Here is a 27,659-nt window from a genome sequence, read left to right as displayed (position 1 = left end):
CACGAATAGACTTTAATCTTATTCGTACATGTCTCTTCTGTTTCTTGTTATGCTTGGAGCTTCTAATCTGAGCTATTGTTGTTTGATTATCACAGTGTACTGAAATAGAAAGTATTGGCTTTATCATCAAGGGAATTTCAGAAAGAAGACCCTTAAGCCAATCATCTTCAGTTACTGTGGTATCCAAAGCACACAATTCTGCTTCAGATGTAGAACGGGTTATAATCGTCTATTTAACAGACCTCCAAGCAACTGCACTGCCTCTAAGTGTAAAGACATAACCAGTAACGCCTTTACACTCAACAGTGTCAGCTATCCAACTAGCATCACTATATCCCTCCAGGACTGCAGGGAATCTCCCATACCACAAGCCCAAGGATATAGTGCCTTTTAGATATCTGAGTACTCTGTCTAATGCATCCTAATGCGTTCTGTCCGGACAGCTGATAAACCTGCTCAATTTCGTTATAGCAAAAGAAATATCAGGTCTAGAACAATTTGCTAAATACATTAGACTACCTATTATTTGTGAATATCTTAATTGAGACACTGCCACACCACTCTTATTCTTGTGGAAAGTTTTTGAAGGATCATAGGGTGTGACGACAAATTTAACTTGGCTATAGTCATATTTCTCTAATACTCTCTCAACATAGAGTGATTGAGAAATTGTTATTTCATCAGTTGAACGAGTCAACTTCAGCCCTAAAATCATGTCAGCATAACCTATATCCTTCATATCAAACTTACCACTTAAGAGGGCCTTAGTCTCATTAATAATAGAAAGGTTAGAACCAAAAAGTAGAATATCATCTACATATAAACATAAGATAATACAATTATCACCTTTCATTTTAGCATACACACATTTATCAGAGTCATTCATTTCAAAGCCAAACGATAGCATAACTCTATCAAATTTTTCGTGCCACTGCTTTGGGGTTTGCTTCAAACCATAAAGAGATTTGACTAACCTACAGACTTTATTCTCATTTCCAGAAACTATATGTCCCTCAGGTTGATCCATATATATCTCTTCTTCAAGATCTCCATTAAGGAATGCCTTTTTGATATCCATTTGATGGACCTCAAGATGATATATGGATGTCAATGCTATTAACACTCGGATTGTAGTAATTCTGGTAATAGGAGAATAAGTGTCAAAATAGTCAATCCCTTCTTTCTGTTTGAATCCCTTAGTAACTAGGCGGACTTTGAATTTATATACTGACCCATCAGGTTTTAGTTTTCTCTTAAACACCCATTTACATCCTATAGTGGTACACCCAGGAGGTAAATCTACCAACTCCCAAGTGGCATTAGAGATAATAGAGTCCATTTCACTTTTAATGACCTCTTTCCAGTGCTTAGCTTCAGGAGAAGTCATAGCATCTCTATATGTCACAGGGTCACCTTCTATATTATAGGTGATAAAATCTTGGCCTAAATCCGTCGACACACGTTGCCTCTTGCTCCTCCTCGGTTCTGTATGTTCACCAGATTTATCTAGTCTAGAGTGACTTGAGGAAGGTGTACCTACTACGGATAATGGGACCTCTATGGCAGCAGGATTATCTCTAGTAGGAATACCAGATATAGACTGAGGTGTTCTCGTCTTCATAGGAAATATATCCTTAAAAAATGTAGCATCGCGAAGTTCTACAATAGTATTTGCATCTATTCCAGGAATTTCAGATTTAATAATCAGAAACCTATATGCAATATTATTTTGAGCATAACCCAAGAAGATACCATCTACGGTCTTTGGACCAAGTTTTTTCCTTCTGTGTTCAGGTACTAGTACCTTTTCAAGGCACCCCCACACTTTAAGTTATTTCAAACTTGTCCTCCGGCCTTTCCAAAGCTCATATGAGTTTTTATCCATAGATTTCATGGGGACTCTATTTAACACATGACATGCAGTATATAGAGCCTCCCCCCACATGAAGTTGGGTAACCCAGAACTGCCTATCATGGAGTTAATCATATCTTCAAGGGTTCGATTTTTTCGTTCTGCTATACCATTGGATTGAGGACTATATGGAGCAGTTACCTCGTGAATTATACCTGTATCTTGACAAAATTTTTGCAACAGGTTCGAGGTAAACTCTCCACCCCAATTAGACCTTAACATCTTAATAGATTTATTTGTTTGATTCTCAGCTTCAGATTTAAAAATCATAAATTTATCTAAAGCTTCATCCTTAATTTTCAGCAAATAAACATAACAATAACGAGAGTGATCATCAATGAAGGTAATGAAATACCTTTTATGGTCTCTCATTATTACATCGTTAAACTCACAACAGTCAGTATGAATTAATTCTAAAATATTAGAATTTCTATCAACTGATTTGAAGGGTTTACGGGGTTGTTTATATTGCACACAAACTTCACATTTTTTCTTTTCATTTATAGCATGCTTAGGAATCATGTCTACATTCATCATCCTTTTTACGGTATTAAAATTGACATGTCCTAATCTGTCATGCCATATATCATAAGACTAAATGTTATATGAACCAATATCAGTATATTTATTTAAAGTAGCATTTTCTACATTGAGTTTAAATAAACCTTCATTAAGGTAACCTTTTCCAATAAATGTTCCTAAATGTAATATTACAACTTTATTACATTTAAAGTTCAGCTCATAACTAGCGCAGACTAACTTTGACCCGCTAATCAAATTCCGATGGACCGCTGGAACATGATGCACCTCATGCAGTGACACGACTTTTCCAGAGGTGAACCTCAGGTCAACTTGTCCTATCCCAAACACCTTAGCTACAGAATGGTTCCCCATGGTCACGGAAGTGCCTTCAATTACCTGATAAGTAAGGTAGGCAGAGCGATTAGCACAACAGTGCACATTAGCACCTGTATCAACTAACCATTCATTGGGTTGATAGATCAAGTTTAGTTCGGGTTTGAAGGTAACAAACCTATCGCTGGTGTCGTCACTAGCCGTCACAACATTTGCTTGTGCCTTGGTGTTGGACATATTGCTCTGGTTTTTCTTCTTGTCCTTTTTAGGGCAGAATTTGACATAATGTCCAATTTGTCCACATGCCCAGCACGGCTTGGTTCCATTTTTCTTTTGAATCTTTGGTTTGAGTTTCATCTTGTTCTTCATTTTTTGATTTTTGAATTTTTTCTCATCAGATGAGACTACTATGTTTGTCTTTGGAATAAAATCCATAGGCATTCTTTTATCATCATCTTTATGTTGCTTCCGATATTCTTCTTCGATATTTAAGGCAATCATCAAATCTTCTAGAAAGATTTTACCTCTCCTATGTTTAAGAGTCATGCCAAAATCTTCCCAACTCGGAGGCAATTTTTCGATGATAGACAAGACCTGAAAATTTTCAGGTAATGACATATCTCCTTCAGCAAGATCATGAATTTGAACTTGAAATTCATGTGTCTGGTCAACCACAGATTTGCCTTTAACCATTTTGAAGTTTAGGAATTTTGCCACAATATACTTTTCTAAACCAAAATCTTCGGAGTTGTATTTTTTATCCAAATATTTCCACAGCTCTTTAGCCGAAGCCGTTGAGCAGTATACATCAAATAGTGTGTCTAAGAGGGCAGACAGGATTCTCCCATGGCAGAGATAATCCCTTTGCTTAAACCTCTGTAAGGCAACACTGTAGGCATGTTCCTCTTCATCGGGTGAAGGAGGATCTGTTTCTATAATGGAGAATAGCTCTAGCGTAGTAAGCCAAAATTTCATCTGTTGTTGCCAACATCTGAAGTTTTACCCGAAAAATCTCTCGGGTCTGGCGCTAGCCTCATCATAACCCGTTATCCTATCATTCATCATGTCTATTGATGTTGGTAATAAATTCTCTAAAATTATTGTTTATGGATTTCCGGCTCGAACCCCCCGAAATCACCTGATTTGGGCTCGGCCCGCGCATGCGCGTAGGTCCCCTTAACTTTGCTAAGCAAGGATGGAAGGGATCCATATATAAAGTCTTCCAACCTTCTTAGTTTAACAATGCGAGACTAAATACATTCACATATATATTACCATAATAACTAAAAACAAAAAATTACTTTGAATTAAAAACACAAAACTAAATAATAATCATATAATCAAAATTATATATTATAACTTAAATCAAATACACCTTTAAATTATTGGATAAATTAGATCCAAGTGCTTTTGACTATTTGGATTTTCCCATTTGACGATGATTCTTTCCTTTTTGACTTGTTAATGTAGAATCTTCATGCACACTTTTAGATTCTGATTGAAGATTAGTTATAAGGTTAAGTTATGATTTACTCTTAAACTATTAACATGCAGTGGTTGAGATTGAATCAATGTGATTCTATGGATGCACAAGGAGCTGAATCAATGATATTCTATGGATGTACAAGGAGCATTCACATGAATTCAGTGTTCATAGTAATTTTTTTCCCTCTTGGAATGATACTCTTTCATTTAAGATTATATATATAATTTAATTAATAATAATAATTTATTTTTTAAAAAAGACTTTAAAAAAACTAGTATATACATATTTTTACCATGCGATGTATCTCTGACAAGATTAAATCCTTTCCAATAATATCATCATTTAAACTCTTAACCTTTTGCAAAATATTGCCAAGGCTGCAAGCCGAGCTTTGAGGTATTTAAGCTTATTTAATAAGATAATCAAGCTGAGGTTAAAATTAACCAAGTTTTTGAAATGAGTGTTCAAGCTTGATTTGATTTATTTTTTATGAGTTTGAGCTTGTTTGAAGCTTGGCTTAATCTTGGTTCGTTTAGATGTTATCAAACTCTCAATTCAAGCTTGGTTCGAACTTTGGTTCGAGCTTGACTTGAGCTTGGTTCATTTAGATGTTATTAAACTCTCAATTCAAGTTTGTTTGATTGTTTGAAACTTTTAGTTGTTTGATTAGTTATTGAGCTTGATAATTTAAATTTATTTTATTTAGCATATTAAAAAGAGTTTTATTAATGAATATTGTTCGTGAATATTGCTCATGAACGTTATTCATGAACGTTATTCACGAACGTTAACGAGCTGAACACATGTGTTCAAGCTTGTTTGTTTAGCTTAACGAGTTGTTCAAGCTTGTTTGTTTAATTAATCTTATATATATTGAACGAATATAAATAAACTCTTACCAAATCGAATACCAAGCTTGTTCATGAACGCTTGGTTCATTTACAACTCTAGATATAATAACCTTCACCATGTCTCGTATTTGGATTCTCTTATGTCCCCGTGAGATACTATAATAGAGTAAGAGATTAATTTCTAATAGATGCATATCCTCGAAAAAAAAAATTCTTTTCATCCCTAATTAGTTAATTTGACAGTCGATTATAAGTTGATCTCATGATTTATTTCCTTTTATATAGTCTAGAAATAAACTATGAAGGATATCTAAAATGAATATAATCATCTTTTCTTATTTGTGAAAATTTTAGGTGAGTGAAATCTTGTGATACTTTTGCATTTGAATTGTCAAATATGATTATAGATATATTTATATATCTACATAGGTATAAGTCAAAGAATAATATATTGTGATGCATTTTATTTTCTTGCCTTCCTATTAAATTCATATAGTTTTTTATTACTTAGTAATTTGTACTTAGAATTCCAATTTTGTAAGCATAGATACCTTTTTAATATTATAATTATTTTTATGATGGTAAAAAAAAAAAATAATAATCCGCTCACTTCTAATACATCTATCATCAGTGTATTTCCAGACCAACCTAGAAAAGGATATTATATTATAGTTGTTTTTAGCTTATATATAGAATTACTTAGAGATCTTTCATGAGCTTGATTTTTATTTTATTATATTTTATCAGTTGCTTTCTCTATATAGTTTTCATTGTATAGAAAAAATAATATAAATAAGTAAAGTACATACAATTTACAATTGTATGTATATAAACTCAACTTCTTCCTTCGTACCTATATCAAAAAAAAATTATTTCAACTATCTACATGTAATTTTTTTTTATTTTAACTCCCTAATATATATTATCCTCATTTTTTAGGTACAAAAAATTCAAAATGAAGTATAATTTATCTTAAATTCAATCTATTTAAACTAGAATCTAATATATTATCTATCAAATTGAATACGACTCTTTTTCTACCTGATCAATCAATTAATGTACTTTATTCTAGTTAAATGATACTGAATTTAGGAGAAATTATATTATTATTTTTATAGAACATAATCTCTCATTATTTTTTATAGGTATAAAAAGTCTAAAATAAGATGTAATTTCTTCTAAATTTAGCACAATTTAACTAGAGTTGAGTGTATCAATCTATTGGTCAAGTAAAAAAAAAGAATCATTCTTAATTTAATAAAAACTATATTAGATTCTAATTTAAACGTACTACATTGAAGAGGAATTGAGGTAAATTAGTATGCATTAGGGAGTTGAAGTAAAGAAAAATTTATATGCAAATAGTGGAAATAAATTTTATTTGATAAGGGCTAAGAAAGAAATTGCTATTAGGAATTTTAGGATAATTTATCATTTCTTGATTATCCTGTATATACTTTTTAGGTTTCTTTTCTTATATTATCCGAGCGAGATACTTCCTAACGTGCGAGAATTACCCCGAAGCGTGACACGAACTATCTTCAAATTAATATGATTTATTCAGTTCATAGATAATAAATCTAAGCTCTTGAATTACTTTGTTTTAAATTTTAGTCATCCAAATAGCATAACACTGACCCCGACCCGGCTTATAAGTCCATACAAATTAAATTATGGTTCATATCAAAGATCCTTGAAAAAAGAAAGAGGCAAATGTATATTTAGATCCAACTCACAATATTGTTTGCTTACAATAATATTATTGATTTTCTAGTCATATGATATTTTCTTATTCGTTTGATTAACCCTAGCTTCTTCGTGTTGGAAGGTTATAGAGAGGTCCTCTATAGCAATTTATGCGAGGTGGCCCTCTATAGAAATTAATCACATTCCAAAAGCGGCGTTTGATTAAACCAGTTACGAACAGCGCCGACAATTTGAGTTGTAGTTGCAAAGTCAAAGAAAAAGGACAAGCTGTGTAGCAAATTCAAATTTAACTTTCTTTGAGTATACACAAACCAAATTTCTAGGTGGAAAGGCCACATTTATTTAACCAAAATAAATGAACATGTAAAAATTCAACTGAAAGTACTATCACATTCATGGCAGAGATAGTTCATTATTTCTAAGTAGTGCATTTTGACTTTTTACTAAAAAAAAAAGTCATCGTGATTTTCTATATCTTGGTGTTCACACTGTCAATTGTATTTGATAAATTAAAGGCTTAAATTCGTATAACAATTAATATTCATTTTAAAAAAGGAGTTTAATTTAAATTATCTTTTTAAAAAAATCCAAATATCTAATTTTTTGAGTAATTAATATGGATAAAAAAGAGTTTAATTTTATTTATTTATTTTAATAATCTAAGAAGAATAAATCTAAATTTTCAAACGGATTAATCCCGAAGGTGATCGATCTCACCATATAAAAATTTTTTATCGGTCATTAGGATAAATTCAAGAAATACTGATGAGTTTTAGTTGATAGTCTAGCATCACGAGTGGTTCGAATATTGTGGGCGTATGAAATACCCTATAAGAGATTATAACCCTCATTGCATGGGAGTCCATCCCACTTCTTACCACCGCACCATGCCCCCAGGCCAAGGAGTTTAATTTTATTAGATTAAAAAGTGATACCCCTCATCCCAAACGATACAGTATTACTGGCCCCACGGTAAAATATAGGTAGATAAATCACAGGGGCATTTTACCTTAGCAAAGCAACCCTTTATACGGGAGATGTTAGAAATCCAACGAGACATTTTGTATCCGTTGAAAATTAATTATGTATCTAAGGTTCCAACCCCAATTGCGGCACACTGTAGGGATTTTTTTTAGTGGTGCAACAATTCTAAGAACGTTGATTGCTTGGATAGGCTTCTGCGAGCACTTCTCGATTTATCCTACTGACCAATGAAAAATTTTCATGGGGTCAAGGCTGTCGGGCTGGTCACCTCTAGGATTAATCAGTTCGAAGAGCTAGATACTTGGATTGCCAAAAGAATTATATCATCAAATATTAAAAATAATTTTAAAAATATATATGGACCTCAATGTAGGTGACATTATTTTGATAAATAAGATATGTGAAATAGTAAATACTGATTCAAATGATGGTGAGAAATACTAGAAGTGAAAGACTTAATAAAGTAAAGACAGAATATATGAAATTTAAGTTTAATAATATTAGATGTAATAAAATAATTATTAAAATAAGAGATGACATTATCTATAATTAAGAGCTTTAAGTATTTATAATCATTTTTTTTTTGCAAAAGGATGAAAAGATTGAGAGATGACTTAAATAGAAAATAAACAGCATGATTAAAATAGAGGAAAATGTCAAATGTTCTTTGTGATCGTAAAGTATCTCTATGACTAAAAGAAAAGTTTGACGAAATGGCAATTATGCTTGCTATGTTATATGAAGCTAAATGTTGGGCTATGACTCGAGTACATGAGTAGAAGATGAGAGTTGTAGATATGATGACGTTAAGATAAATGTATAAACATACAAGGATGGATAAGATAAGAAATAAAAATATTAGAGAGAAAGTCAGGGTTATACCTATTCAGGTAAAATTTGGAGAGACGCATTTAATATGGTACAGATATGTATGTAGATAACTAATAGATGCTTTAATTAGATAATTTGAAACTATGCCAATTGTACACATTAAACAAAAAAGAGGAAAACCAAAGAAAACTTAGTTAGCAATAATAAAAAAGATAAAATTTATTTAAATATAAATGATAATATTGTAGGGGATATAACTCAATTGTATATAAAGATCCATATAGCCGATCGACCCTATCTATTGAGATAAGACTTGATTGCTGTATGCTAACATCTATGCCTTATAGAAGAGTTAAACATGATGGCAAAAGGTGACTACGCTTACCCCTAGCGCCCCTTCCTGTCAACTAGTCTCAGGGCCAACACGGAGGAGGTAAATCATGGGTGGATACTATCCTTTGGAATATTGACTGACGCATAAGAGAGACATTTACCTTGGCTATGCCGAGATCATAACTCCAAATCTTATGGTAGCAACACTTTATGTGCTAGCCACTAGGCCATTTCGAGGGGACTATATAAGAGTTAAACATGTTTTAATTACATGTTGCTAATTGATATAGTAATATATAGAAAAAGGGAAAAAAAATCTATATTTAGAAGCTAGTTAGTTGGCAATAAGAAGAGCCCCACGTAGTAAGATCTCGCAAGTAAGTGATATATGATCTAGAGGTACAACTAGTTCATCATGGGAGATGAACTACTCCTTTAGGGATGACCACCACCCCATTATCATATCATCGGCCACCACCCCATTATCATATCATCTTGATCATCTAGACCAAATTGATTGTTCGAGACGTTTTCTCCAATGAGGAGCTCTATGATGCACTAATAATACTTTGGGAATAAATGTCCGATATGAAATTTTAACATGTGAGCTAAAGCCTATTCTTGGATACATTTCATACAAAGTTGCATGAAAGCTTTCCAAGGTTAATGTCCTGAAGTCAACACCAACTTAATATTGTTCAAAGATTTGTGGGGTGTACCCCCTTGAAATGTCCTGCTCCAAGTTGTTGTCCTATCCTATCTAATTAAGGTCACTTGTAAATAATAAATATGTCCCTACTATTCGATAAGCCTTTTTAACGATCCATGAAATGGATGGAAATGAGGTTGACCACAAGTATCACACGCTTGTGAAAATTAAAGGGAGTGCTAAAGCATCTCAAGTATCATTATCTTATTTTATTTTACAATAAATTTATTCCACACGAATTAGTTATGAGAAATTTAAATCTTTTTCTATTTCTCCACAAGTTTATGGCTCGAAAATTAAAATTAGTACAATTATATTTTAAAAATAATAAACAAATAATTCCTATCTCCAAAGGTGAAAATGATTGATGCATCCACAACTTTTTAAAAATAATTGTAAATACAAATAGTGGCTCAATGTTTATTGTAGTGTTAAACAAAAAAAACATAAAGAAAGTATATAAAGTTGCCAAAAATATAATTCTTTATAAAGAAATTTAGAGGGTCTAAATTATCAAATATAAGTGCTTATGTTTTATTTTTGACAAGATTTATAAAGATCTCGTTGTAGTAAATTATAGATTGCGCTCATTTTAAATATCTCTCACAGTTTGTCCTAAATTATATGAAAGACTATAATATCTCTTACAGTTTGTCCTAAATTATATGTAAGATTATAAATTACAAGATTAACCTATACTCCACTGTTAAGTGACGAGAAGATAGGAGGAATTTTCTTCTGAGGACATACGCCCTTCAGAAATTTATCCCTACCCCTAAAAGGATCTCAAAACTATCACAATTTTTAAAAACAATTATATATAGCTCAATGTTTATTGTAGTATCAAACCGAAAAAATAAACATAAAGTAAATATATATACTATATATAAGTTGCCAAAAACACAACTACAAACTCATGGAGATGACTCTCAAATTTAGAGGGCCTAACTTATGAAATATAAGTACTTGTTTTTATTTTTGACAAGATTTATATCTCATTATAGTAAATTATAGTTAAAGGTGATTATGCTGATCAATCTCTAAATTATGTAAAGAGAGATAAATCATGAATTCAATTTATAATTGATTGTCAAATAACTAAGGTTCGAAGAAATTTTTCATGTGTCCATTAAAAATTAATCCCTACCCCTATAATGATCTCAAAACTATCACAATTGAAGATGAGTCCATCTCTAATGAAATATATTTTGTCATAAAGTTCCATGATAGAAGAGGTACAGCAATGATTATTTTAAGTCAAAAAGACAACAAACAACTTACCCCTTTTATCCAATAATATTTAAGACAATCTCAAGACCATCATAAAGTCAATACTGATATTATTATACAATTTATGAAAATCATAGCTACAAATTATTGAAGATACTCCATCTATGAAGAAATTTACTTACTCGTAAAGTTCTTCCAAGATAAAAGAGGCATAGTAATCATTATTTAGAAGTTTCTTCCAATAAACTACTCTCCACATGAAAGACAAACAAACTGCAGGGTTTTTAAAGTATATAGACTCAAAACCAGCTCCTTCCCACATGAATCCTTGGGCACTTTCAAATCAATGCTCCAAGAAAAAAAAATCAAGAATGGAGAAACTTTACTACATGATCTTTTGTTCAAAAGAAACAGGGGAAACAGAAGATCATGGACATATTTATAACGACATGCACATTCACACAAAGTATCAAGTATGATGCCTATGGTTGTATAAATTTAATAATGAACTAGTATCCTCTCTCCGACCGCCGGTGATCGCGTGACGACGATAGGCCCACCATCCACCTCGCAAAGCTAATAGACCCCCTCGGCCAGCTGCGGGTTCCGTGGCCGCTGCATTGGCTGGAGGAGGCGACAAAATTTTGGAGGCGCTGCATCGCAACGTCGAGGGTCTCCTCTGACATGTTGGCGAAGCAAAGGCGGAACCAGCCGGGCTCGTCACAGTGGCATGACGACCCCGGCGAGATGTTGAGGCCCACCTCGTACACCACCTTCCGCCACAACTCCATCTCCCCTTCGAAGGTGTCAACGAGCAGCAGGTGCCGCATGTCCACCCAGCAGAAGAGCCCCGCGTTGCTCTCCAGGCACTCCACACCGGCACGGCGGAGCCCCTCCACGAGCCGTCCGTGCCGATCGGCGATCCTCTTCTTGTTCTCTGCCACGTAGCGCGCGGTGAAGTCATGGTCACAGAGCAGCGCCGCGAGGAGGTACTGCGTCTGCGAGGAGACAAGGCCAAAGCTAGACATCTTAGTGGCGGCTGCCACCACCTCCGGGTTGGCGGAGTAGAGGGCGCCCACGCGGAAGCCCGGGAGGCCGAGGTCCTTGGAGAGGCTGTACACGACGTGGACGCGGTCGGCGAGGTCGAGATTCAGGGGATGTACCTGCATGGCCTCGAGGACACTGACGAAGGCCGGGGAGCTGGCAAAGGCGGTGCCGGAGTAGATTTCGTCACTGATGAGGTGGATGCCCTTAGCGAGGGCGAAGTCGAGGAGGGTGCGGAGTTCGGCGTGGGTGAGGGAGGTACCGAGCGGATTGGAAGGGTTGGTGACGAGGATTCCCTTCACGCTCAGGCGCTGTTTGCGCGCTTGCTGGTAGGCTTTTTCCACGGCGCGCTTGGTGATGCGGAAGCCGTTGGAGCTGGAGCAGTGGATGGGGACGATTTCGGCGCCGGTTCGCCATTTCAGATCCCTGTCGAATCTGTTCAAATATTATAAGAATTATTAAGGCTAATGATTATAACTAGTTCCATAAAAAGTGATTATGCATATATAATTAATTACCCTGGGTAGTAGGGAGTGGGGAGGAGGAATGCTTCGCCGGGTTCGGCTAGGCAAAAGATGAGAGTCTCGTTGGCGGAGGTGGAGCCGGCGGTAAGGACGAGGTTGCGCCACTGCAATTCCACCTTGTTTCCTCTTAATTGGCCCATGAAATCAGCCAATGCCTGCATGACCCGAAGTGATATAATTATGCGTGAAACATAATTATATTAAAATTAATTCTGCCATCGAACTGAAACTAAATACGTACTTTCTTGAAGTGGGGCAGGCCGTGGTAGTCCTGGAAAAGAGCGAGCTCGCGGAAGACGAGGGCACCGTCCCGCCTAAGTCCGACGGCGTCGGGGTGGCGCTCCAGCCACGACTCGATGAGATCGAAAGAGAGCTGCAATTAGGCGAATCGATTGGTCACGATCGATTCGACAAGAAAACTAATGCATGCACATAGAGTGTGGGAATACGAACCTGGTTCTCTGCGAGACCCATTTGGATGATGCCGGTGGGATTAGTGGTTGGATCATACGGGTTCTTCTCATACTCCTGCCACCCCAGGAAGTAAGAGGAGTCCTGGCCATGGGCGTTGCATGCAGCCTTCCTAGAGAGCAAAACTTGAGCCATTATATTTCTGTCAAAGATGCTGCTGCTTCGGTGTGAGGAAGAGAAGATGAAGGTTGGGGAAGGATCGGAGAAGGAAGAAGACCGAGAAAGGTTTGTTGGTGTAGTAATGATGTGGCTGTGGGATAGCAGGAGGGGTATTGGATATATAGAGAGAGCCATAGCGAGATTTCATTACAGAATTTACCATTGACTGACTTAGAATTAAATAACTCAAATTCCAAATCTACTTAATTATGGGATAGCATAAGATGATCTAAAAGTAAGCTGAAAAACCAAAAGGAAATCAAAAACTTTGTGGGATGATTTATGAGGATTATTAATTAATACACTAATTAAACTACCTATTTAATTATCCTGTCATGCATCTTCGTTTCATTTGAGTTTGTTAAGTGAATCAGTAAAGATTTGGTGGGCTCTACCCACTTCTTGCTGCGTGATGGGCCTCCAATTGACTAGTAAAAGACATGCATCGCCATTAAGGAGATCTTGAAAGAAGACCAAAATGATAAAGTTCCCATCCCACTTATGAAATACCAGCCCGAGTAACCCCCTAAACTGCAAGTACGGCAAGAAATAATATTTTTGGGAGCATTTGTATCTAGGTGATGCACCGAAGTTTAAGTATCTAATAATTGTATCCGAGTTGAATCAAGCAATAATATTTTATAAATTTAAATTTGCTCAAATTTTGAGAGTATCTGTTTTTTTATGGTCAAGCTAACAATAATTAAGCAGACCCACTTGCAAGAATCCAAGATGAGTTTACAGAAAGATTTAAGCCAAAGAAAATCAGAAAGGAGGACTATGTCAAAGGACCTTTGATGGTTGCTAAACAAACACGATCTCCTCAGAAGCAAAATGGGAGAGATACCATTGGATTTTTGGATGATAGGATTTTTTCCATTCCATATGAGGAAGTGTTCCTATTAGACTTTTGTATGACGCAAATAGTTGCTGACGGGATCCTTTGATCCGTAAATTATGGGTCAGAGAATAGTTCACTAATCGTGATTGATGGATTATAATGGACCCTATCTATTTAAGTGACGGGTCCATCAAAATAGACCAATACATAAAGTAGACCATCTTTTGATCTGTAATTTGCAGACAAGAGGATCCGTGCTCAAATAGTTGCATGACATCAGTTATAGAAAACAATTATGCACCATCACTCAGTCTTAAGTATGTGTTCTATGTTTCACACGTTAACTCATTTATCCGTAGATTTGAGCATCTAACTAATATATTCTTATATTACTTTAGGAGAAGAATAAGAACTGGGATGATTGAGTCAAACTTCAGATAACTAGCACTTATGAACAATATCAAATTTGTGAATATCTGTGATTGACTATTCATAACCACCAAGTCAACAACGAGAATCATCATCGTGGTCGTCATAAATCCATAGGTATCCTAATTATTCAAATTCAATTGTACAAAATTTATCCTTTTCCATCATCATTGAAAATATATTACCCAAATATAAAACAATGAAATACTACCAAAATTTCTGTTTTTTAACTATTTGCTAACAATCATGATCTGGGGTATTCCAGATCTAGTACAATCAACAATCAAACTTAGTGACTAGATGGAAAACGGTTATGGAGGAAGCTTGGCATGAATGCAATTGAGTGTCTCCTCCAACCTATGGAAGCCGAATGTTAGAAAGTCCAATGTGGGAAGTCTGAGCTCAAATTGGTTTGAGCCCGATCAAATGAATTTGCACTGGGAAAGAACAAGAGCTATTTATTAAGGGAACAGTGTTAGGTGTTTCACTTCACCTTGTGCAAATCTTGTCCCAACAATTTACGTGAGACTCAATGGGTTCTGAAAAGTATGATCTATGTGTCCAACCATCTCGCAGTCAAAATGGTTAGGTCATGTTCGGGCATATGGATGAGGCATGCCTCTGTTCTCGCCTAGTTCAAACATTGGATGCAACATAAGAGGTTGCATTAAATGAAAATAATCATTCGCAATTAATGCACCGTATGTGAGGTGTGTCTGTAGGATGCTGAAGTGTTTGACAGTTCCACGGGAAAGCGACCTCGTTCAGGGATTACAATAGGTACTCATTTAATAGGTACCCAACATAAATGGGTATCGCTCATGAACTTATTTACCATGACGGGTCAGTATCAATATGTTAAGTGTTTTCGAGTATTTATGAGTAGTTGAATGACTTTGGACACTCAAGGATACCCTTAAATAGATAGTTTTGATATTTAAATTTTATTCTACGATAATACTTGCCTTGTTAAAAATTTATTTATGCTATTGGATTATAGGTGATTACGTTTTTCCCAAGAGCATGCGTTAGGTCGAGAATTGATATATTTATACTATTTGATGACAGTATAAGTTGTTGATAGTATTAATAATTTGTAGTAATCTTTTATTCTAGTTGTGTTTATGCTATTTCATGTGTACTTGACATTAACTACTCACTTATTTTGTGACAAGTATAAGTACCTGTTTAATAAATTGGTGGCTGCAAATTTTAGTTTTACGATTTAATATGAGTATTTAGCTAATTAGCAACCTGATTAGTTAAATGAGAATGCATTTATATAGTGCGGCAATATCCGAATGCATTTAAATAGTGCGGCAATATCCAACCCATTGCCTTTGACGCTTAAATCGGTCAAATTACCTTGGAGCCTAGTAATTGTCTAGCTTTTTATAGATTTGGAAAAATGTAGTCAATAGACAAATACAACCTTCTTTCTTGCAATTGACATGACCATGGCATGATGCGACATGTGGGCATGTAATGCTTCTACGCCCTTGACCGACCACGGATTGCATTAATTGTGAAAAAACGCATTGCAACTAACGATGCATGAAGTGTGACCGTAGTTGTGGATGTCTTAGGCATTGCGATAATTCTTCTGACCCATGTTTTCTCAAACTTAGGTATCGCGACCCACGGGCCAATTCAGTTTAGGTTGTCTGATTACTCGGGTATCAATTGAGCCCTATCAGTATTGGTATATTTTTTAATACAAATTCAGATTTAATTAAGTGTTGTAGATCGAGTATGTAGTCCACCAACTATGTCTACAAAGTACCACTTTCTAGACAAACAGTTGCATTCAATGTTCACCAATAATTTTTTCCACGATGTTGATCTTTTGTTATCATTTAGACATTTACTGTGCCATCGTCATCGTCTACTGTCTCGTCATAGTAATTTTAATCTAACATTCAATTTTATCTAGGAAAAGCAGGTTCAAGGAAGTTGCAGCTCAATGTGAAATCTAGGAAAAGCGAATAGTGTTATTGTGTCACAGAACTATCCGATCCCCTACACAACTTATCTTAGAAATCCAGACATTAGATTGTCACCTTTTTTATAGTGTCCTAATGTGCCAAAACCAACAAATCCCTGCCCTAAAACTCTCAAAGCATGAAAGCATGGCATGTAACACAGCCCTAACCAATGGCAGCTCCCATATCAAAATGGACCGTTATTCATGGGAAGCATGCATCCATGTGATTCCTCACCTTTCCACTACATCATGGTACACATTGTTAGCATCTGGGTGACATGGATTTGTGTGGTTGCACATGGTGTTGCAGAGGGGGCCTAGAAAGGGTAGGGACCCATTTACCACCCCCCTCCCAAACCATCCCATGGTTCTGGGGACCAACGATGCATGTAGCCCTTTGTTGACAAGTTAACATGTTATTACATCTCTTCCATTGCTTTCTTCTTCGATGAAGTAGGCCCTGATCCTTATTCATTATCATTCCTCTCAAGAAGCTTTCCTCATTGTGTCCCACTAATTCAATCACAGTCGAACCCAATCATTCTTCTAGGACTTGACTCGATTAGACATCAAGTGTCTATCACTCACAGCAATGCTTACTGAGCTACAAAGCTGGACCTATCATGAAGAGACCAGTATCTAGATCATATGCTCAACTATATCGGCACATATATCAAGCCATGAGAGCAACGTAATTTGTTGTCCCAAAGTGACCTAGAGGAGTCATCCTTTTACGATGGCATTGTCTCCCCGGGACCAGAAAGTGTGACCTGGATATGTACTTGAGAAAAACGTGTAGGTCATGGTAGGCTTCAACTTGTTGATGGAGAGCATATGAGGTTGTCTCTAGTCTGATCCTGAAAGAGTTTGTTTCATTCAAAAGCATGTAATAGTTTCTATTGACTTAACACAGAAACCACAGACAAGTCTCAAGGTAGTCTACAGAAGAAGTCATGGGATTGGGCTCCATAATGCTGCATATGAAGGTAGCCCTTGAAACAAGTGGTCGGCTGTAGATGTAGCTCAATGGGACACCTGGTTTACTTGTCGGGGTGCTAACCATTTGAAGGGCTTGTCACAAACCCCACTCTACCATCAGTTCCTTAGTTACTTATGACTAATAAATATCACTTTTTCACTTAAAGATGAGACCATTTAAGTTCTAAGCCATTGAATCATCAAAATTGTGATAATAAATTAAAAATGCAAGTAAATACAAAACAACATACTTACTTTTCCTTCCCCTCTTAGCTGCTAACAATCTTAGTAATGATGCTGTTCTTTTGCTTCACATTAACTAATTGACTTGCTTGAGCTTGACTCGTTGCTTCTTAGTTAACTGTGCAATCATATTATACAATTTTAAGGTCTAAAATAATGTTGATTGAAAACGATATGAAGATAAGAAAGTGGCAGAACACTAAACAGTAAGTAAAGATGACAAATAAACACAATAAGAAAATTTTCATATTTATATATTTCTGATTGGTGTTGAGAAACTTACTATTTTATTGGTTTTCTGCAAATGTCTATATTTTTATTATTTTTTTAGAAGAAAAAGATAGCTAGGCATTCACATTTGGGCAAAGACAGGTACCGAACTCAAAGGCCATGGTTGATGTCCCAAGACACTTACCACAGGTTCTAGATGTCACCTTCATGTCCTTATGTCTTCTTCACCATGACTAATTCAGGCTCAACTATACATTAATATGCCACTTCATAGTCTCATAACTTTTTTGGGGTTTTAGCCCACCATTTTGCTCCATAAAAAAGTACATCACCAGTAACAAATTCTAGATTCAACGATTGAAATAATGCAACGTAGAGAGGAAAAGAAGAGAAAAATGTAGCAAAAGATATCTAAGAAATCAATAGAATCACAAATTAAGTCAGACAATATGATCAATGCTAAATGGTGCAAGGAAAAAAAGTACGAGTAGAGAAACAAATAGATATAGGCAATCTCATAAGAGTAATAACAATAGCTTCAACATAGTACCTATTAATAATTGAGGTTAGCATTATATTTTTATAAGTTTCAAATAATTGCAAGCTTGTCTAAAGGTAGATCTTGGATCTAGAATGTAGATAAATATCAAACATCTCAAGTCCACAGCTGGATGTAAATTGTGAGATGTCCATGTCCTTGATGTGAAAATTTAAATTCATAGTGTTGAGTCATAACCAATAATTGTTCTCATTCCCGACTTGCATATCTAGTTATTTTTCGAGATGGATTTTTATTGCTTGTTATGAAGTGGTTTGAAAAAGAAAATTATTTCTATAATTGTCTCTACTCTTGTTGCTTAACATATGCTTTTACATTGCTTGACCTTAGTTGATTTTGTTGTTATTTATCTTGTTGGTCTTGTTGCTATTTATCTCTCCTTGCTACTTCTTAGACACTTGCTATGATACATTGATTAATGAATATAAACTATAAAAGGAATGGAAACAAATGTTAATCCCTTAAAAGTGTATAAACTACCTTGAAACTTTGCGAGAAACAAATGTGTACAGAATAAATAAAATATCAGATAAATTATTTATTCCTTGGAGCTTTGGCTCTGTGATCTGAAAAGGGTGGCATGATTAAATTGTTTATGCTATAGAGTTTCAACTCCATACTCTAAAAGGAATTGTGTGATTACTTAACAAATTAAGAAACCAATGAATGCATCACTTATACCATAGAACTTCGACTCCACACTCTTAAGAAGTTGTGTGACTAATTAGATTGAACCAAGAAAATGATGAAATTACTTATAATATAAAACTTTAGCTCCATGCTCTGAAGGAGTTGTATGACTACTTATGCTAAATTAATGGATGAAATGAATGACTTATATTGTATTGCTTCAACTTCGCACTTAAATTAGTTGCATGACCGCTTATGTTGAACTAATAAATAGAATAAATTACTTATACTATAGAGCTTCGACTTCATGCTCTAGATGAGTTGCATGACTAGTTATGTTGAATTAATGAATTCAATGAATTAATTATACTATAAAACTTCAACTCTGCACTCTGAATGAGTTGTGACTACTTATGTTGAATTAATGAATGGAATGAATTACATATACTATAGAACTTCTCCACACTTTAAGGAGTCACATGACTACTTACGTTGAATTAATAAATGGAATGAATTACTTATATTATACAACTTTGGCTTCGCACTCTGAAGAAATTGTATGACAAATTGAGAAAATGAATTACTTATATTATAGAACATTGACTCCGCATTCAAAAAGTGCTCTTGGGTCTTTTCAAGCATTTGTAGGTCTCAGTCATATTTTCTTATTAGGTGAATTATGGGTCACTTACTCATTTTTTCTGAGATGCATCTCTAGGAAGATTGTGGGTTGTCCAACTTTTATATATTTATCTAATCTATTTTAAGAGTAATTTGTGATAAAAAATTAATTGTAGCAATAAGGTGATTACGCTCACCTCAGGCATCCCTCACAGCTTATCTCAAAGTTATGTGAAGGGAGGTAAATCACGGGGTCAACATATAGTCAATCATCAAGTGGCTAGGATGTGATAAGAAATTAATGTTTATATGAATGATGACCTTGTAATTTATTGATTATTAGATTCTGTCATAAGATATACTATTTTATATCATGCACTTTTCTCTTACACTCGCTTTGCATTTTTATGCTCGCATTCTGCAGTTTTTAACTTTCAAATTGTTTCTTGAGATTTGTGCATATTGTTGGTGGATTTTCTTTAGAGATATGTATTTAATTAGTTTGGTTAGCTTTTGTCTATATTTTTGCTCTAACATTATTGTCATTCATGTATAGTGAGTGAAACTAGTTTTATAGCAAACATAGCTCATACGAGCATTGATGAAGCAAAGGGGATAAATATCTCAAAAAGAAAATAAAACATCACCTAGAGGACAAATTCTATCACCGAAAAGAATCTCACTGAGAAAACAAAAGAAAAATTGTATTAATTTAAATACTTATCTGATACATATGATCTTAACTTGTTTTTATAGATTGACAATAAGACTTATTCTTCGTAAAATTAAAACTTAGTTTATCTGAATAAAAACTATAATTATTTTAATAAATACTCTACTTGACTTTTTCTAAGAAATAAATAACCTTTTAAAAATTCTCCCATTATTTTCTTAAGAAAATAACAAACTATTATAGGAGGAGATTTTGTAACTTGCAAGAACATATTAGGAAATATGCCCACTACGTTGTCAACGTGGTGTAATCATCCCAAAGTAGTGTGAAGCTAGTACCATCCGTTACAAAAGGAAGGAGAGTCGACCACTGAGCAGGCAACAATGATGGTGTAACCAAAGAGTGAGGATGGCTAGATTAATCTAATTAATTACAGCTAATTAATTGTTATATTGTTCTTCAGATCTCTAACTTAAGTTGTTTATATACATATATATATAGTGAGAGATTTAATTTCAATTGGATCTTAAGTAACTAGGAGATTATTATTATTATTATTATTATTATTATTATTATTATTATTATTATTATTATTATTATTATTTTATACTAGGTATTGAGATCTTACAACCTGACTAATCTTGGGGTAGATGGTCCAGCCCCACATTTCGTCCACCAAGTAAATCTAAAAAGTGCGGTGGTTTTTGATGTGACACTATAGCTTCACCAATAGTTCAATCACCGTAGGTGTGCTCTATGTGAGGATTGAACCCTGGTTGTTTGAAAAATGCACCCTACCTCTTACCACCACACCAAGCCCTGGGTGACAACTGGGAGATCAATTATGATCTCATTCTAACGAGTCTCAACAAATTATTTAAATAATTTTGGCTAAGGGGGACAACCTAACATGAATAAGCACACAAACTACAAGTCAAGGAGTGCCAAAATCCTTTTGTTAGTGTTTGACAGTGTAGTGTGTCAAAACTGCAATAATGCATTCCAATGTGTGCAAATGCTAATGAAGGCTAGAAAGCTTCTAGAGAAGAATGCTTCTTTTTCCCTCAAATAAAGGCTTTGTCATCTAAGGCATGCAGTGAAGTGATATTGTGTTTTTTTCCCTCCATTAATCCGAGAACAATATAATGGGCAAGAGTGATTTTTTATGCTAGCAGTAACTTTTCTAAATTTCTCTTCATTCTTGCTTATTATTGTATCAGTTTAAATTCTATCTACGAAGTGGTCTTAGACTGAACCTCATTATATTGCTTTTTTTTCTTCTTCTCTTTGTGTTTGTAGTTGCCCTTATGTTGTGACGGAGGAGACTGTTCTTGTCTCTCAGCTAGATATAAGGTGTTCAATGTACTTATTTCATGGTGGGAGACAAATACTTCCTCAATGGTTTCATGGTGGGGGTGATTTGTGATATTCATATCCTAAACAAACTAGTTTCAATCTGCAGTTAACTATTTCATGTGATCGATTTAAGAATCAACCTTATCATGATTGATCCTATCAACAATTTGTTCAATATTATTGATAACAACAACTGATGTTAAAGAGACGTCAAACCCAAAGGCTTAGCTTCTAATGTCTAACCAGGTGAATGCCCAGAAGTAGCTTAATCATGCAGGCCAAAGGATGATAGCTATAGATCAATGTGCAGGGATCCCACTAACCATGACATGAAAATAATTAATTATGATCATCCACTCAAAGAGCAACAACAATAATTCTTGCTAGACTACTTCCAATAGCATAAACTAACTCAGCAGAACACAGAACAAAACAGAGAGAGCGTTTTACCGCTCTTCCGCAGTTCAATCAACATCCAACGTATAAACCATCAAGCCCTAAACGCGACACTAAGATGGATCGGGCAAAGCTGCTTACTAAAATTTTATCGGGAAAAGGGCAATCGAACTTAGCCTGAACAAAGACAACGAGAAACGACGGTAAACCGATCAAAACCCATAAAATGCTCCACAAAATTCCAGTAATTGTACCGAAATGATACATTTCCAAAGCGAGATTGGTAGACGGGTTCGAACAAACAACGATAAGGAAGCTAATCATAAGTTACTAGGAAAGGAAGGCCTCGAAGAATCCATCTCTCGGCTCGTCGAAGTAGCAGCGAGATTGATCACTTGCGTGATGGCAATGGAGGAGGAAATCCACGGAGCCGGCGGCGGACGACGAACACCCTTCAGCATCTCCTGTGACATCTAAACCCTCTGAACCTATATTTGAATTATATATATATATATATATATATATATATAGAATTCTATTTACTTTATATATCCTTGTTTACTTTATAAAAAACTTTAGTTTTTTTTAAAAGTCATTTCATTTTAAACTTATTCTTATTCCAGCAATAATTTTACTTTTAATTTAATTAAATTAAAATATTATAAAGTATTTCCCTATTAAAATATTCGGTATTAACTTATTTAAAATTGTTTTTAATAAAAAAACCCTTTAAAATTATTATGTAGCTCTTAATACTAATTTTAATTTATCCATAAAAAAATATTTTAATATGAAAGAATGTATCCGGAGAAGTCTGTGCAGGTAAACAATCTCATCATCACCCTTGCAGGCAGGTAGGGAGGTATATGAATCAAACGGTTCATGAGTTATTTGGAATTTGATTCGATAAAAAATTCATCCGAATTCGTTCGTTTAGCTTATCGAGCCGAGCTCGATTTCGAGCTCGACAGTTTTATCAAGCCGAGCTCGGGCTTAAGGATATTCAGCTCGTAAGCTCACGAACATATTTGTTTATAGGCTTGTAAGCTCGGGCTCGAGCTCAACTCGTTTAAAGGGCTCGAGAACATGTTCATTTATAGACTCGTGAACTTGGATTCGAGCTCGGCTCGTTTAAAGGGCTTAAGAATATATTCATTTATAAGATCATGAACTCGGGCTTGAGCTCTACTCGATTAAAGGGCTCGTGAACATATTTAATAACATGTTGAGTTTGGAAGTTTAATGTAGTAGTTTGGGATGTTCAATGATATGTTGAGTTTATATTATTTTAGTTGTTAGGTTTGTTGAATATTTATACAAATGAGTTTTCGAGCTCACTTAACAAGTCTGCAAAACGAGCTCTAAAACGAGCTTAAAATGAACTCGAGCTCGTTTAACGAGTTAGGCTTGTTAACTATGATAATCGATATAGTGTCCGAAACCGCTTATTTCATTAAGGATATTTATTAGGTTAAATTATAATTTAATTAGAATTCAAATTTATTTAATTAAGAAGATTTATTGAATATATTACAATTTAATTAGATTTCGAATTTATTTAACTAAGATTATTTATTGGATTAATTATATTTGATTAGAATTTAGATTTAATTAAGAAATTATTAATTTAAAAATATAGATTTAGTTAATTAATTAGCTTACATTTATGAAATTTAATTTGATCAATTTTATTAAGGAAATTGTTATATATAAATATTAATTTTGTACCAAATATGTATTTTTATAGTCAAACAAAATAATATTAATTAAATAACAATAAGAAAAATAATATAAGATTCATATATTATATATAAGCGCAACATGTAAAAATATATATAATAACTAAGAAACTATAATATTATCATATACAAATTATATATGCATATATAAAATTTAAATAATTTTGATATGGATAAAGGTTAGAGATAAAACTTAGTATGAGATTTTATAATATATAGGAATTAAAGGATAAAACTTAGTATGTAGAAATTCTTAAAGATTATTTATCTAATCGATATAGAAATAAAATATTTTGTATGATATAAAATATATAATATGTAAAATGTAATATAGACATATAATAAATTATAATATGTGAATTAAATATTACTATGTATGTACTATGTATAGATGGATATCTAATTAATATGAAAATAAAATAAGGTGTAATTACAAAGAATAAATAGAATTAAATAGGTAAACTATATATGGAATTATATAAATCATGGAAATAAGTTTCTATTTAGACTTAGTATTAAGTTTTATAAATAATATATGGGACTTAGCATTTATAAAATCTATCTAGTATTAAATAAAAGTATACGAACTTATATGTGGCTCACGTGTATATACATAATCTATAAAATGCACATGTTGTAGATAATAATTAAGAACTACACTATTATCACATACAAATATGTATATATAAAATTTAGATAATTATGAATATGGATAAAGGATAGGGATAAAGGTTTAGTAGATAAAAGTCTAGACAAGTCCTAAAGTCTCCCCCTTATATAAAACCCTCACCTAGAACACCACTTGTTTTTCTTCTTGCCGCTGGCCCTATGGAGATTTCCCCATCCTTTGTTTCTCCACTGGTGCTAGAGTTTCAAGGGAAGATAAGGAATAATAGCTAAGTACTTAAGGCATGTTCTCAACCTTGTTATTGTTTTAATTAGCCTCTATAGTCTTGTATAGTTTTGGGCTTTTCCTTTTTATGATATCATGTTTCGGTTTCAATGAAGGGTGCATGTTTCTATTATGTTAATGCTTTTTATTAGTTTCTATAATTCTTTAAAGTTTTGGATTGGGTAGCTTGTAAGATTAGGTTTGTTTACTTATTATGATATCATGTTTCGGCTTCAATGAATAGTGCATTTCTTATTATGTTAATACTCATAATTAGTTCCTATAATTCTTTAAAGTTTCGAATTTTATAGTTTGTTAGGTTTAGTATGTTATGTTAGTTTTGGTTCTATGCTTTTGTATGCTACAAATTAAACTCATGTTTTATTGGGAACGAATATACTTTTCTTTTCTTGTTCATGCGATGATTGGACGAAGTTCTAATGACTTTTCGGTAGGTACCATGTTGTTTAATTAATTAAAATTAAGATTTATTTCTTTAATTAACTCGTAAGGTTTATTCTATTTATTTGAATCCAAGTGTTAGTTAAGCTTAATATATTAACGAATAGGTCTACTACATAATTTATTTATGATATGATAATCTAATCTTGATTAGAGATTTAATGAATTAAATTATTTATAATTTATTATTCATATATTGATGAAAGGGTTGGTGATCTAATAGGTACTCATTAGGGGGCCTTTTCCCATAAACAGGGCTTTCTCTGGGGCCTTTTCCTGTAAACAGGCTCCCTTTGAGGCCTTTTCTTGTAAACAGGCTCCCCTCTTAGGTCTTTTCCTGTAAACGGGCTCCCTCTAATTTATTATTTATTATGTATTAATTGATTGAGAAGTATATGATTAACTAAATTAACGATTAATCTGATTGAATATAGATTTAATGGGTCAATCAAGTAATATTAATCGATTTATTAATGTAGTTTGATTATTGGAGCAATAGTCGATTAATTAAATATAATAACGAAATTAATTAGAGGGGTCTGCATAATTAAGATTATTAATTAAATAATTAGTAGTAATTTAATTAGCTTAAGTGATTAAATTAGTTTAATAGATAAATCAATTAATAAGAATGATTGAGAGATTAATTAAGTACTTAATTAAGGTTAGTTAATTAATCTAGGATTTAGTTGATGGAATTGTTTAAGCAACTTCGTAACAGATTAATTGATAATCTGAACTTTAATCCTAGTTTTAGTAAAATAGTATTAACGTATTAATTAGCAAGTAGTTAATGAAATTTATTTGATTATTTGATTATTTGATTATTTGATTGAAGCAATCGATTGATTAATAAGTTGATAGGTAATAATTACATTTAATTGATTTAATGAGTAATGATCAATAATTAAGGTTGTGGATCTATCTAAAGAAATAATTAATTAGTCTAATTAATGTTAATTAGTCTACTTAGTAAATTCGATAAGGTATAACCCTAAACATATTTTTGAAAATGATAATGAAGATACTGTGAGGGAATATACCCCAGAGGGAGCCCGTTTACGGGAAAAGGTCCCAGAGGGAGTCCGTTTACGGGAAAAGGCCCCAGAGGGAGTCTGTTTACAGGAAAAGGCCTTAGAGGGAGCCTGTTTACAGGAAAAGGCCATAGAGGGAGCCTGTTTACAGGAAAAGGCCTAAGAGGGGAGCCTGTTTATAAGAAAAGGCCTCAGAGGGAGCCTGTTTACAGGAAAAGGCACCAGAGGGGGCCCTGTTTATGGGAAAAGGCCCTAGAGGGACACTACAACAAAAACATTAAAAGACAACAGTTAAAAATCATTGTCATAGGCTCTTTAAAACCGCTGTAATTGGTAGTGTTGTTAAAAGTGGGGGCTACGACAACGGTTTTAAACCGTTGTCTTTGAATGAAAAGACAACAGTTTTGTAACGATTTTAAACCATTGTCTTTGAATGAAAAGACAACAGTTTTGTAACGATTTTAAACCATTGTCTTTGAATGAAAAGAGAACGATTTAAAACCGTTGTTGTTTAGAGCATTTTTAATAACACGACCAGTTATAACCATTTTTGGGGTTACGATAACAGTTTTTAACCGTTGTCTTTGAGGGTGATAGACAACAACAATAGTTTTATACCGTTGTCATTTAAATTATTATCTTTTAATACCAATATATCATATTTCAATATAAATATATAATAAAGAATCATAATCACAAAAGAAATAATATTCTCCACATCAATATCATTCAAAATGTTACTTATACAAGAATTATAATCATAAAAGAAGAATATGTCTAATATTTAAATAAAATTTATCCCAATACAAATAAACTCCATTTACAACTAATGAACAATAGTCAAAAGACTAGAAACTCGTGATGGTGGTTCATCCCATGTATACGATTGCAAGTAATTATTGTCAACCTAAGCCCCATCACAATCTTCAACTTGTAGAATTTCATTGGACTCCTCTTTCTCACTTGTTGATTCTTCCATGTTAACCTTTTCCAACATTGTTGATTATCAATTCCATAATAAATCCAGTCTTCCCACACCAACTCCATCAAAAAGTCCAATCTTTCCACCCCTTTGATAAGGCACTAGGAGATCTCGACATATAAAAAATGCACATGAATACTTATTTTCATTGGATTAGGAGTCTCCAATACGGAAGTTGAAAAATGCACATATAAAAATGCTCACCCTTGTTTTATCTCGTATAACAAACAGTAGAGTGGTCTTACGAGGACTAAACAGTCTCAGCTGTTGGTGCAACATTCCTCAGGTGAAGGTTGACCTGGTTGACCAAGCTTGAGTCTTGGTTTGGATTTCGATGTTTGACAATGCAAGGTTGATTGAAGAAGAGTCAAGTAGGTCAAGGATGACCGGATACTTGACTGGGAAGTCATAACTGGGATGTTAGGCAGGAGGAAAATCCTGGTGAGTGAAGCCAGGTGAAAGACCTAGTGAGTGAAGCTAGGCAATTGGGAAGTCCTAGTGAGTGAAGCTAGG

At 33.9% G+C, this 27,659-nt stretch overlaps 1 protein-coding gene across 3 annotated transcripts; it reads right to left on the bottom strand.

The window, feature by feature from the left end:
• Positions 1 to 11,132: 11,132 nt before the first annotated feature.
• On the bottom strand, positions 11,133 to 22,527 carry LOC121970679 (1-aminocyclopropane-1-carboxylate synthase 1-like). 3 transcript variants are annotated; one of them, XM_042521547.1, is made up of 6 exons: positions 22,369 to 22,527; positions 17,584 to 17,689; positions 12,920 to 13,049; positions 12,708 to 12,839; positions 12,461 to 12,621; positions 11,133 to 12,377 (listed from the first exon to the last, which is right to left on the bottom strand). In XM_042521547.1, exons 3-6 carry the CDS (start codon positions 12,938 to 12,940, stop codon positions 11,408 to 11,410), a joined length of 1,284 nt encoding a protein of 427 aa, XP_042377481.1. In that variant the 5' UTR covers positions 12,941 to 13,049; positions 17,584 to 17,689; positions 22,369 to 22,527; the 3' UTR covers positions 11,133 to 11,407. The 3 variants fall into 3 exon arrangements, with proteins under 3 accessions (XP_042377481.1, XP_042377489.1, XP_042377475.1); XM_042521555.1 differs by having other exon boundaries at positions 12,920 to 13,045; XM_042521541.1 differs by lacking the exons at positions 17,584 to 17,689; positions 22,369 to 22,527 and having other exon boundaries at positions 12,920 to 13,087.
• Positions 22,528 to 27,659: the final 5,132 nt, after the last annotated feature.

Source organism: Zingiber officinale, chromosome 1B, assembly GCF_018446385.1.
Source record: "Zingiber officinale cultivar Zhangliang chromosome 1B, Zo_v1.1, whole genome shotgun sequence".
Taxonomy (NCBI): Eukaryota; Viridiplantae; Streptophyta; class Magnoliopsida; order Zingiberales; family Zingiberaceae; genus Zingiber; species Zingiber officinale.
The sequence above is the reverse complement of the archived record's forward strand: the minus strand, read 5'-3'. Positions and strand labels throughout refer to the sequence as shown.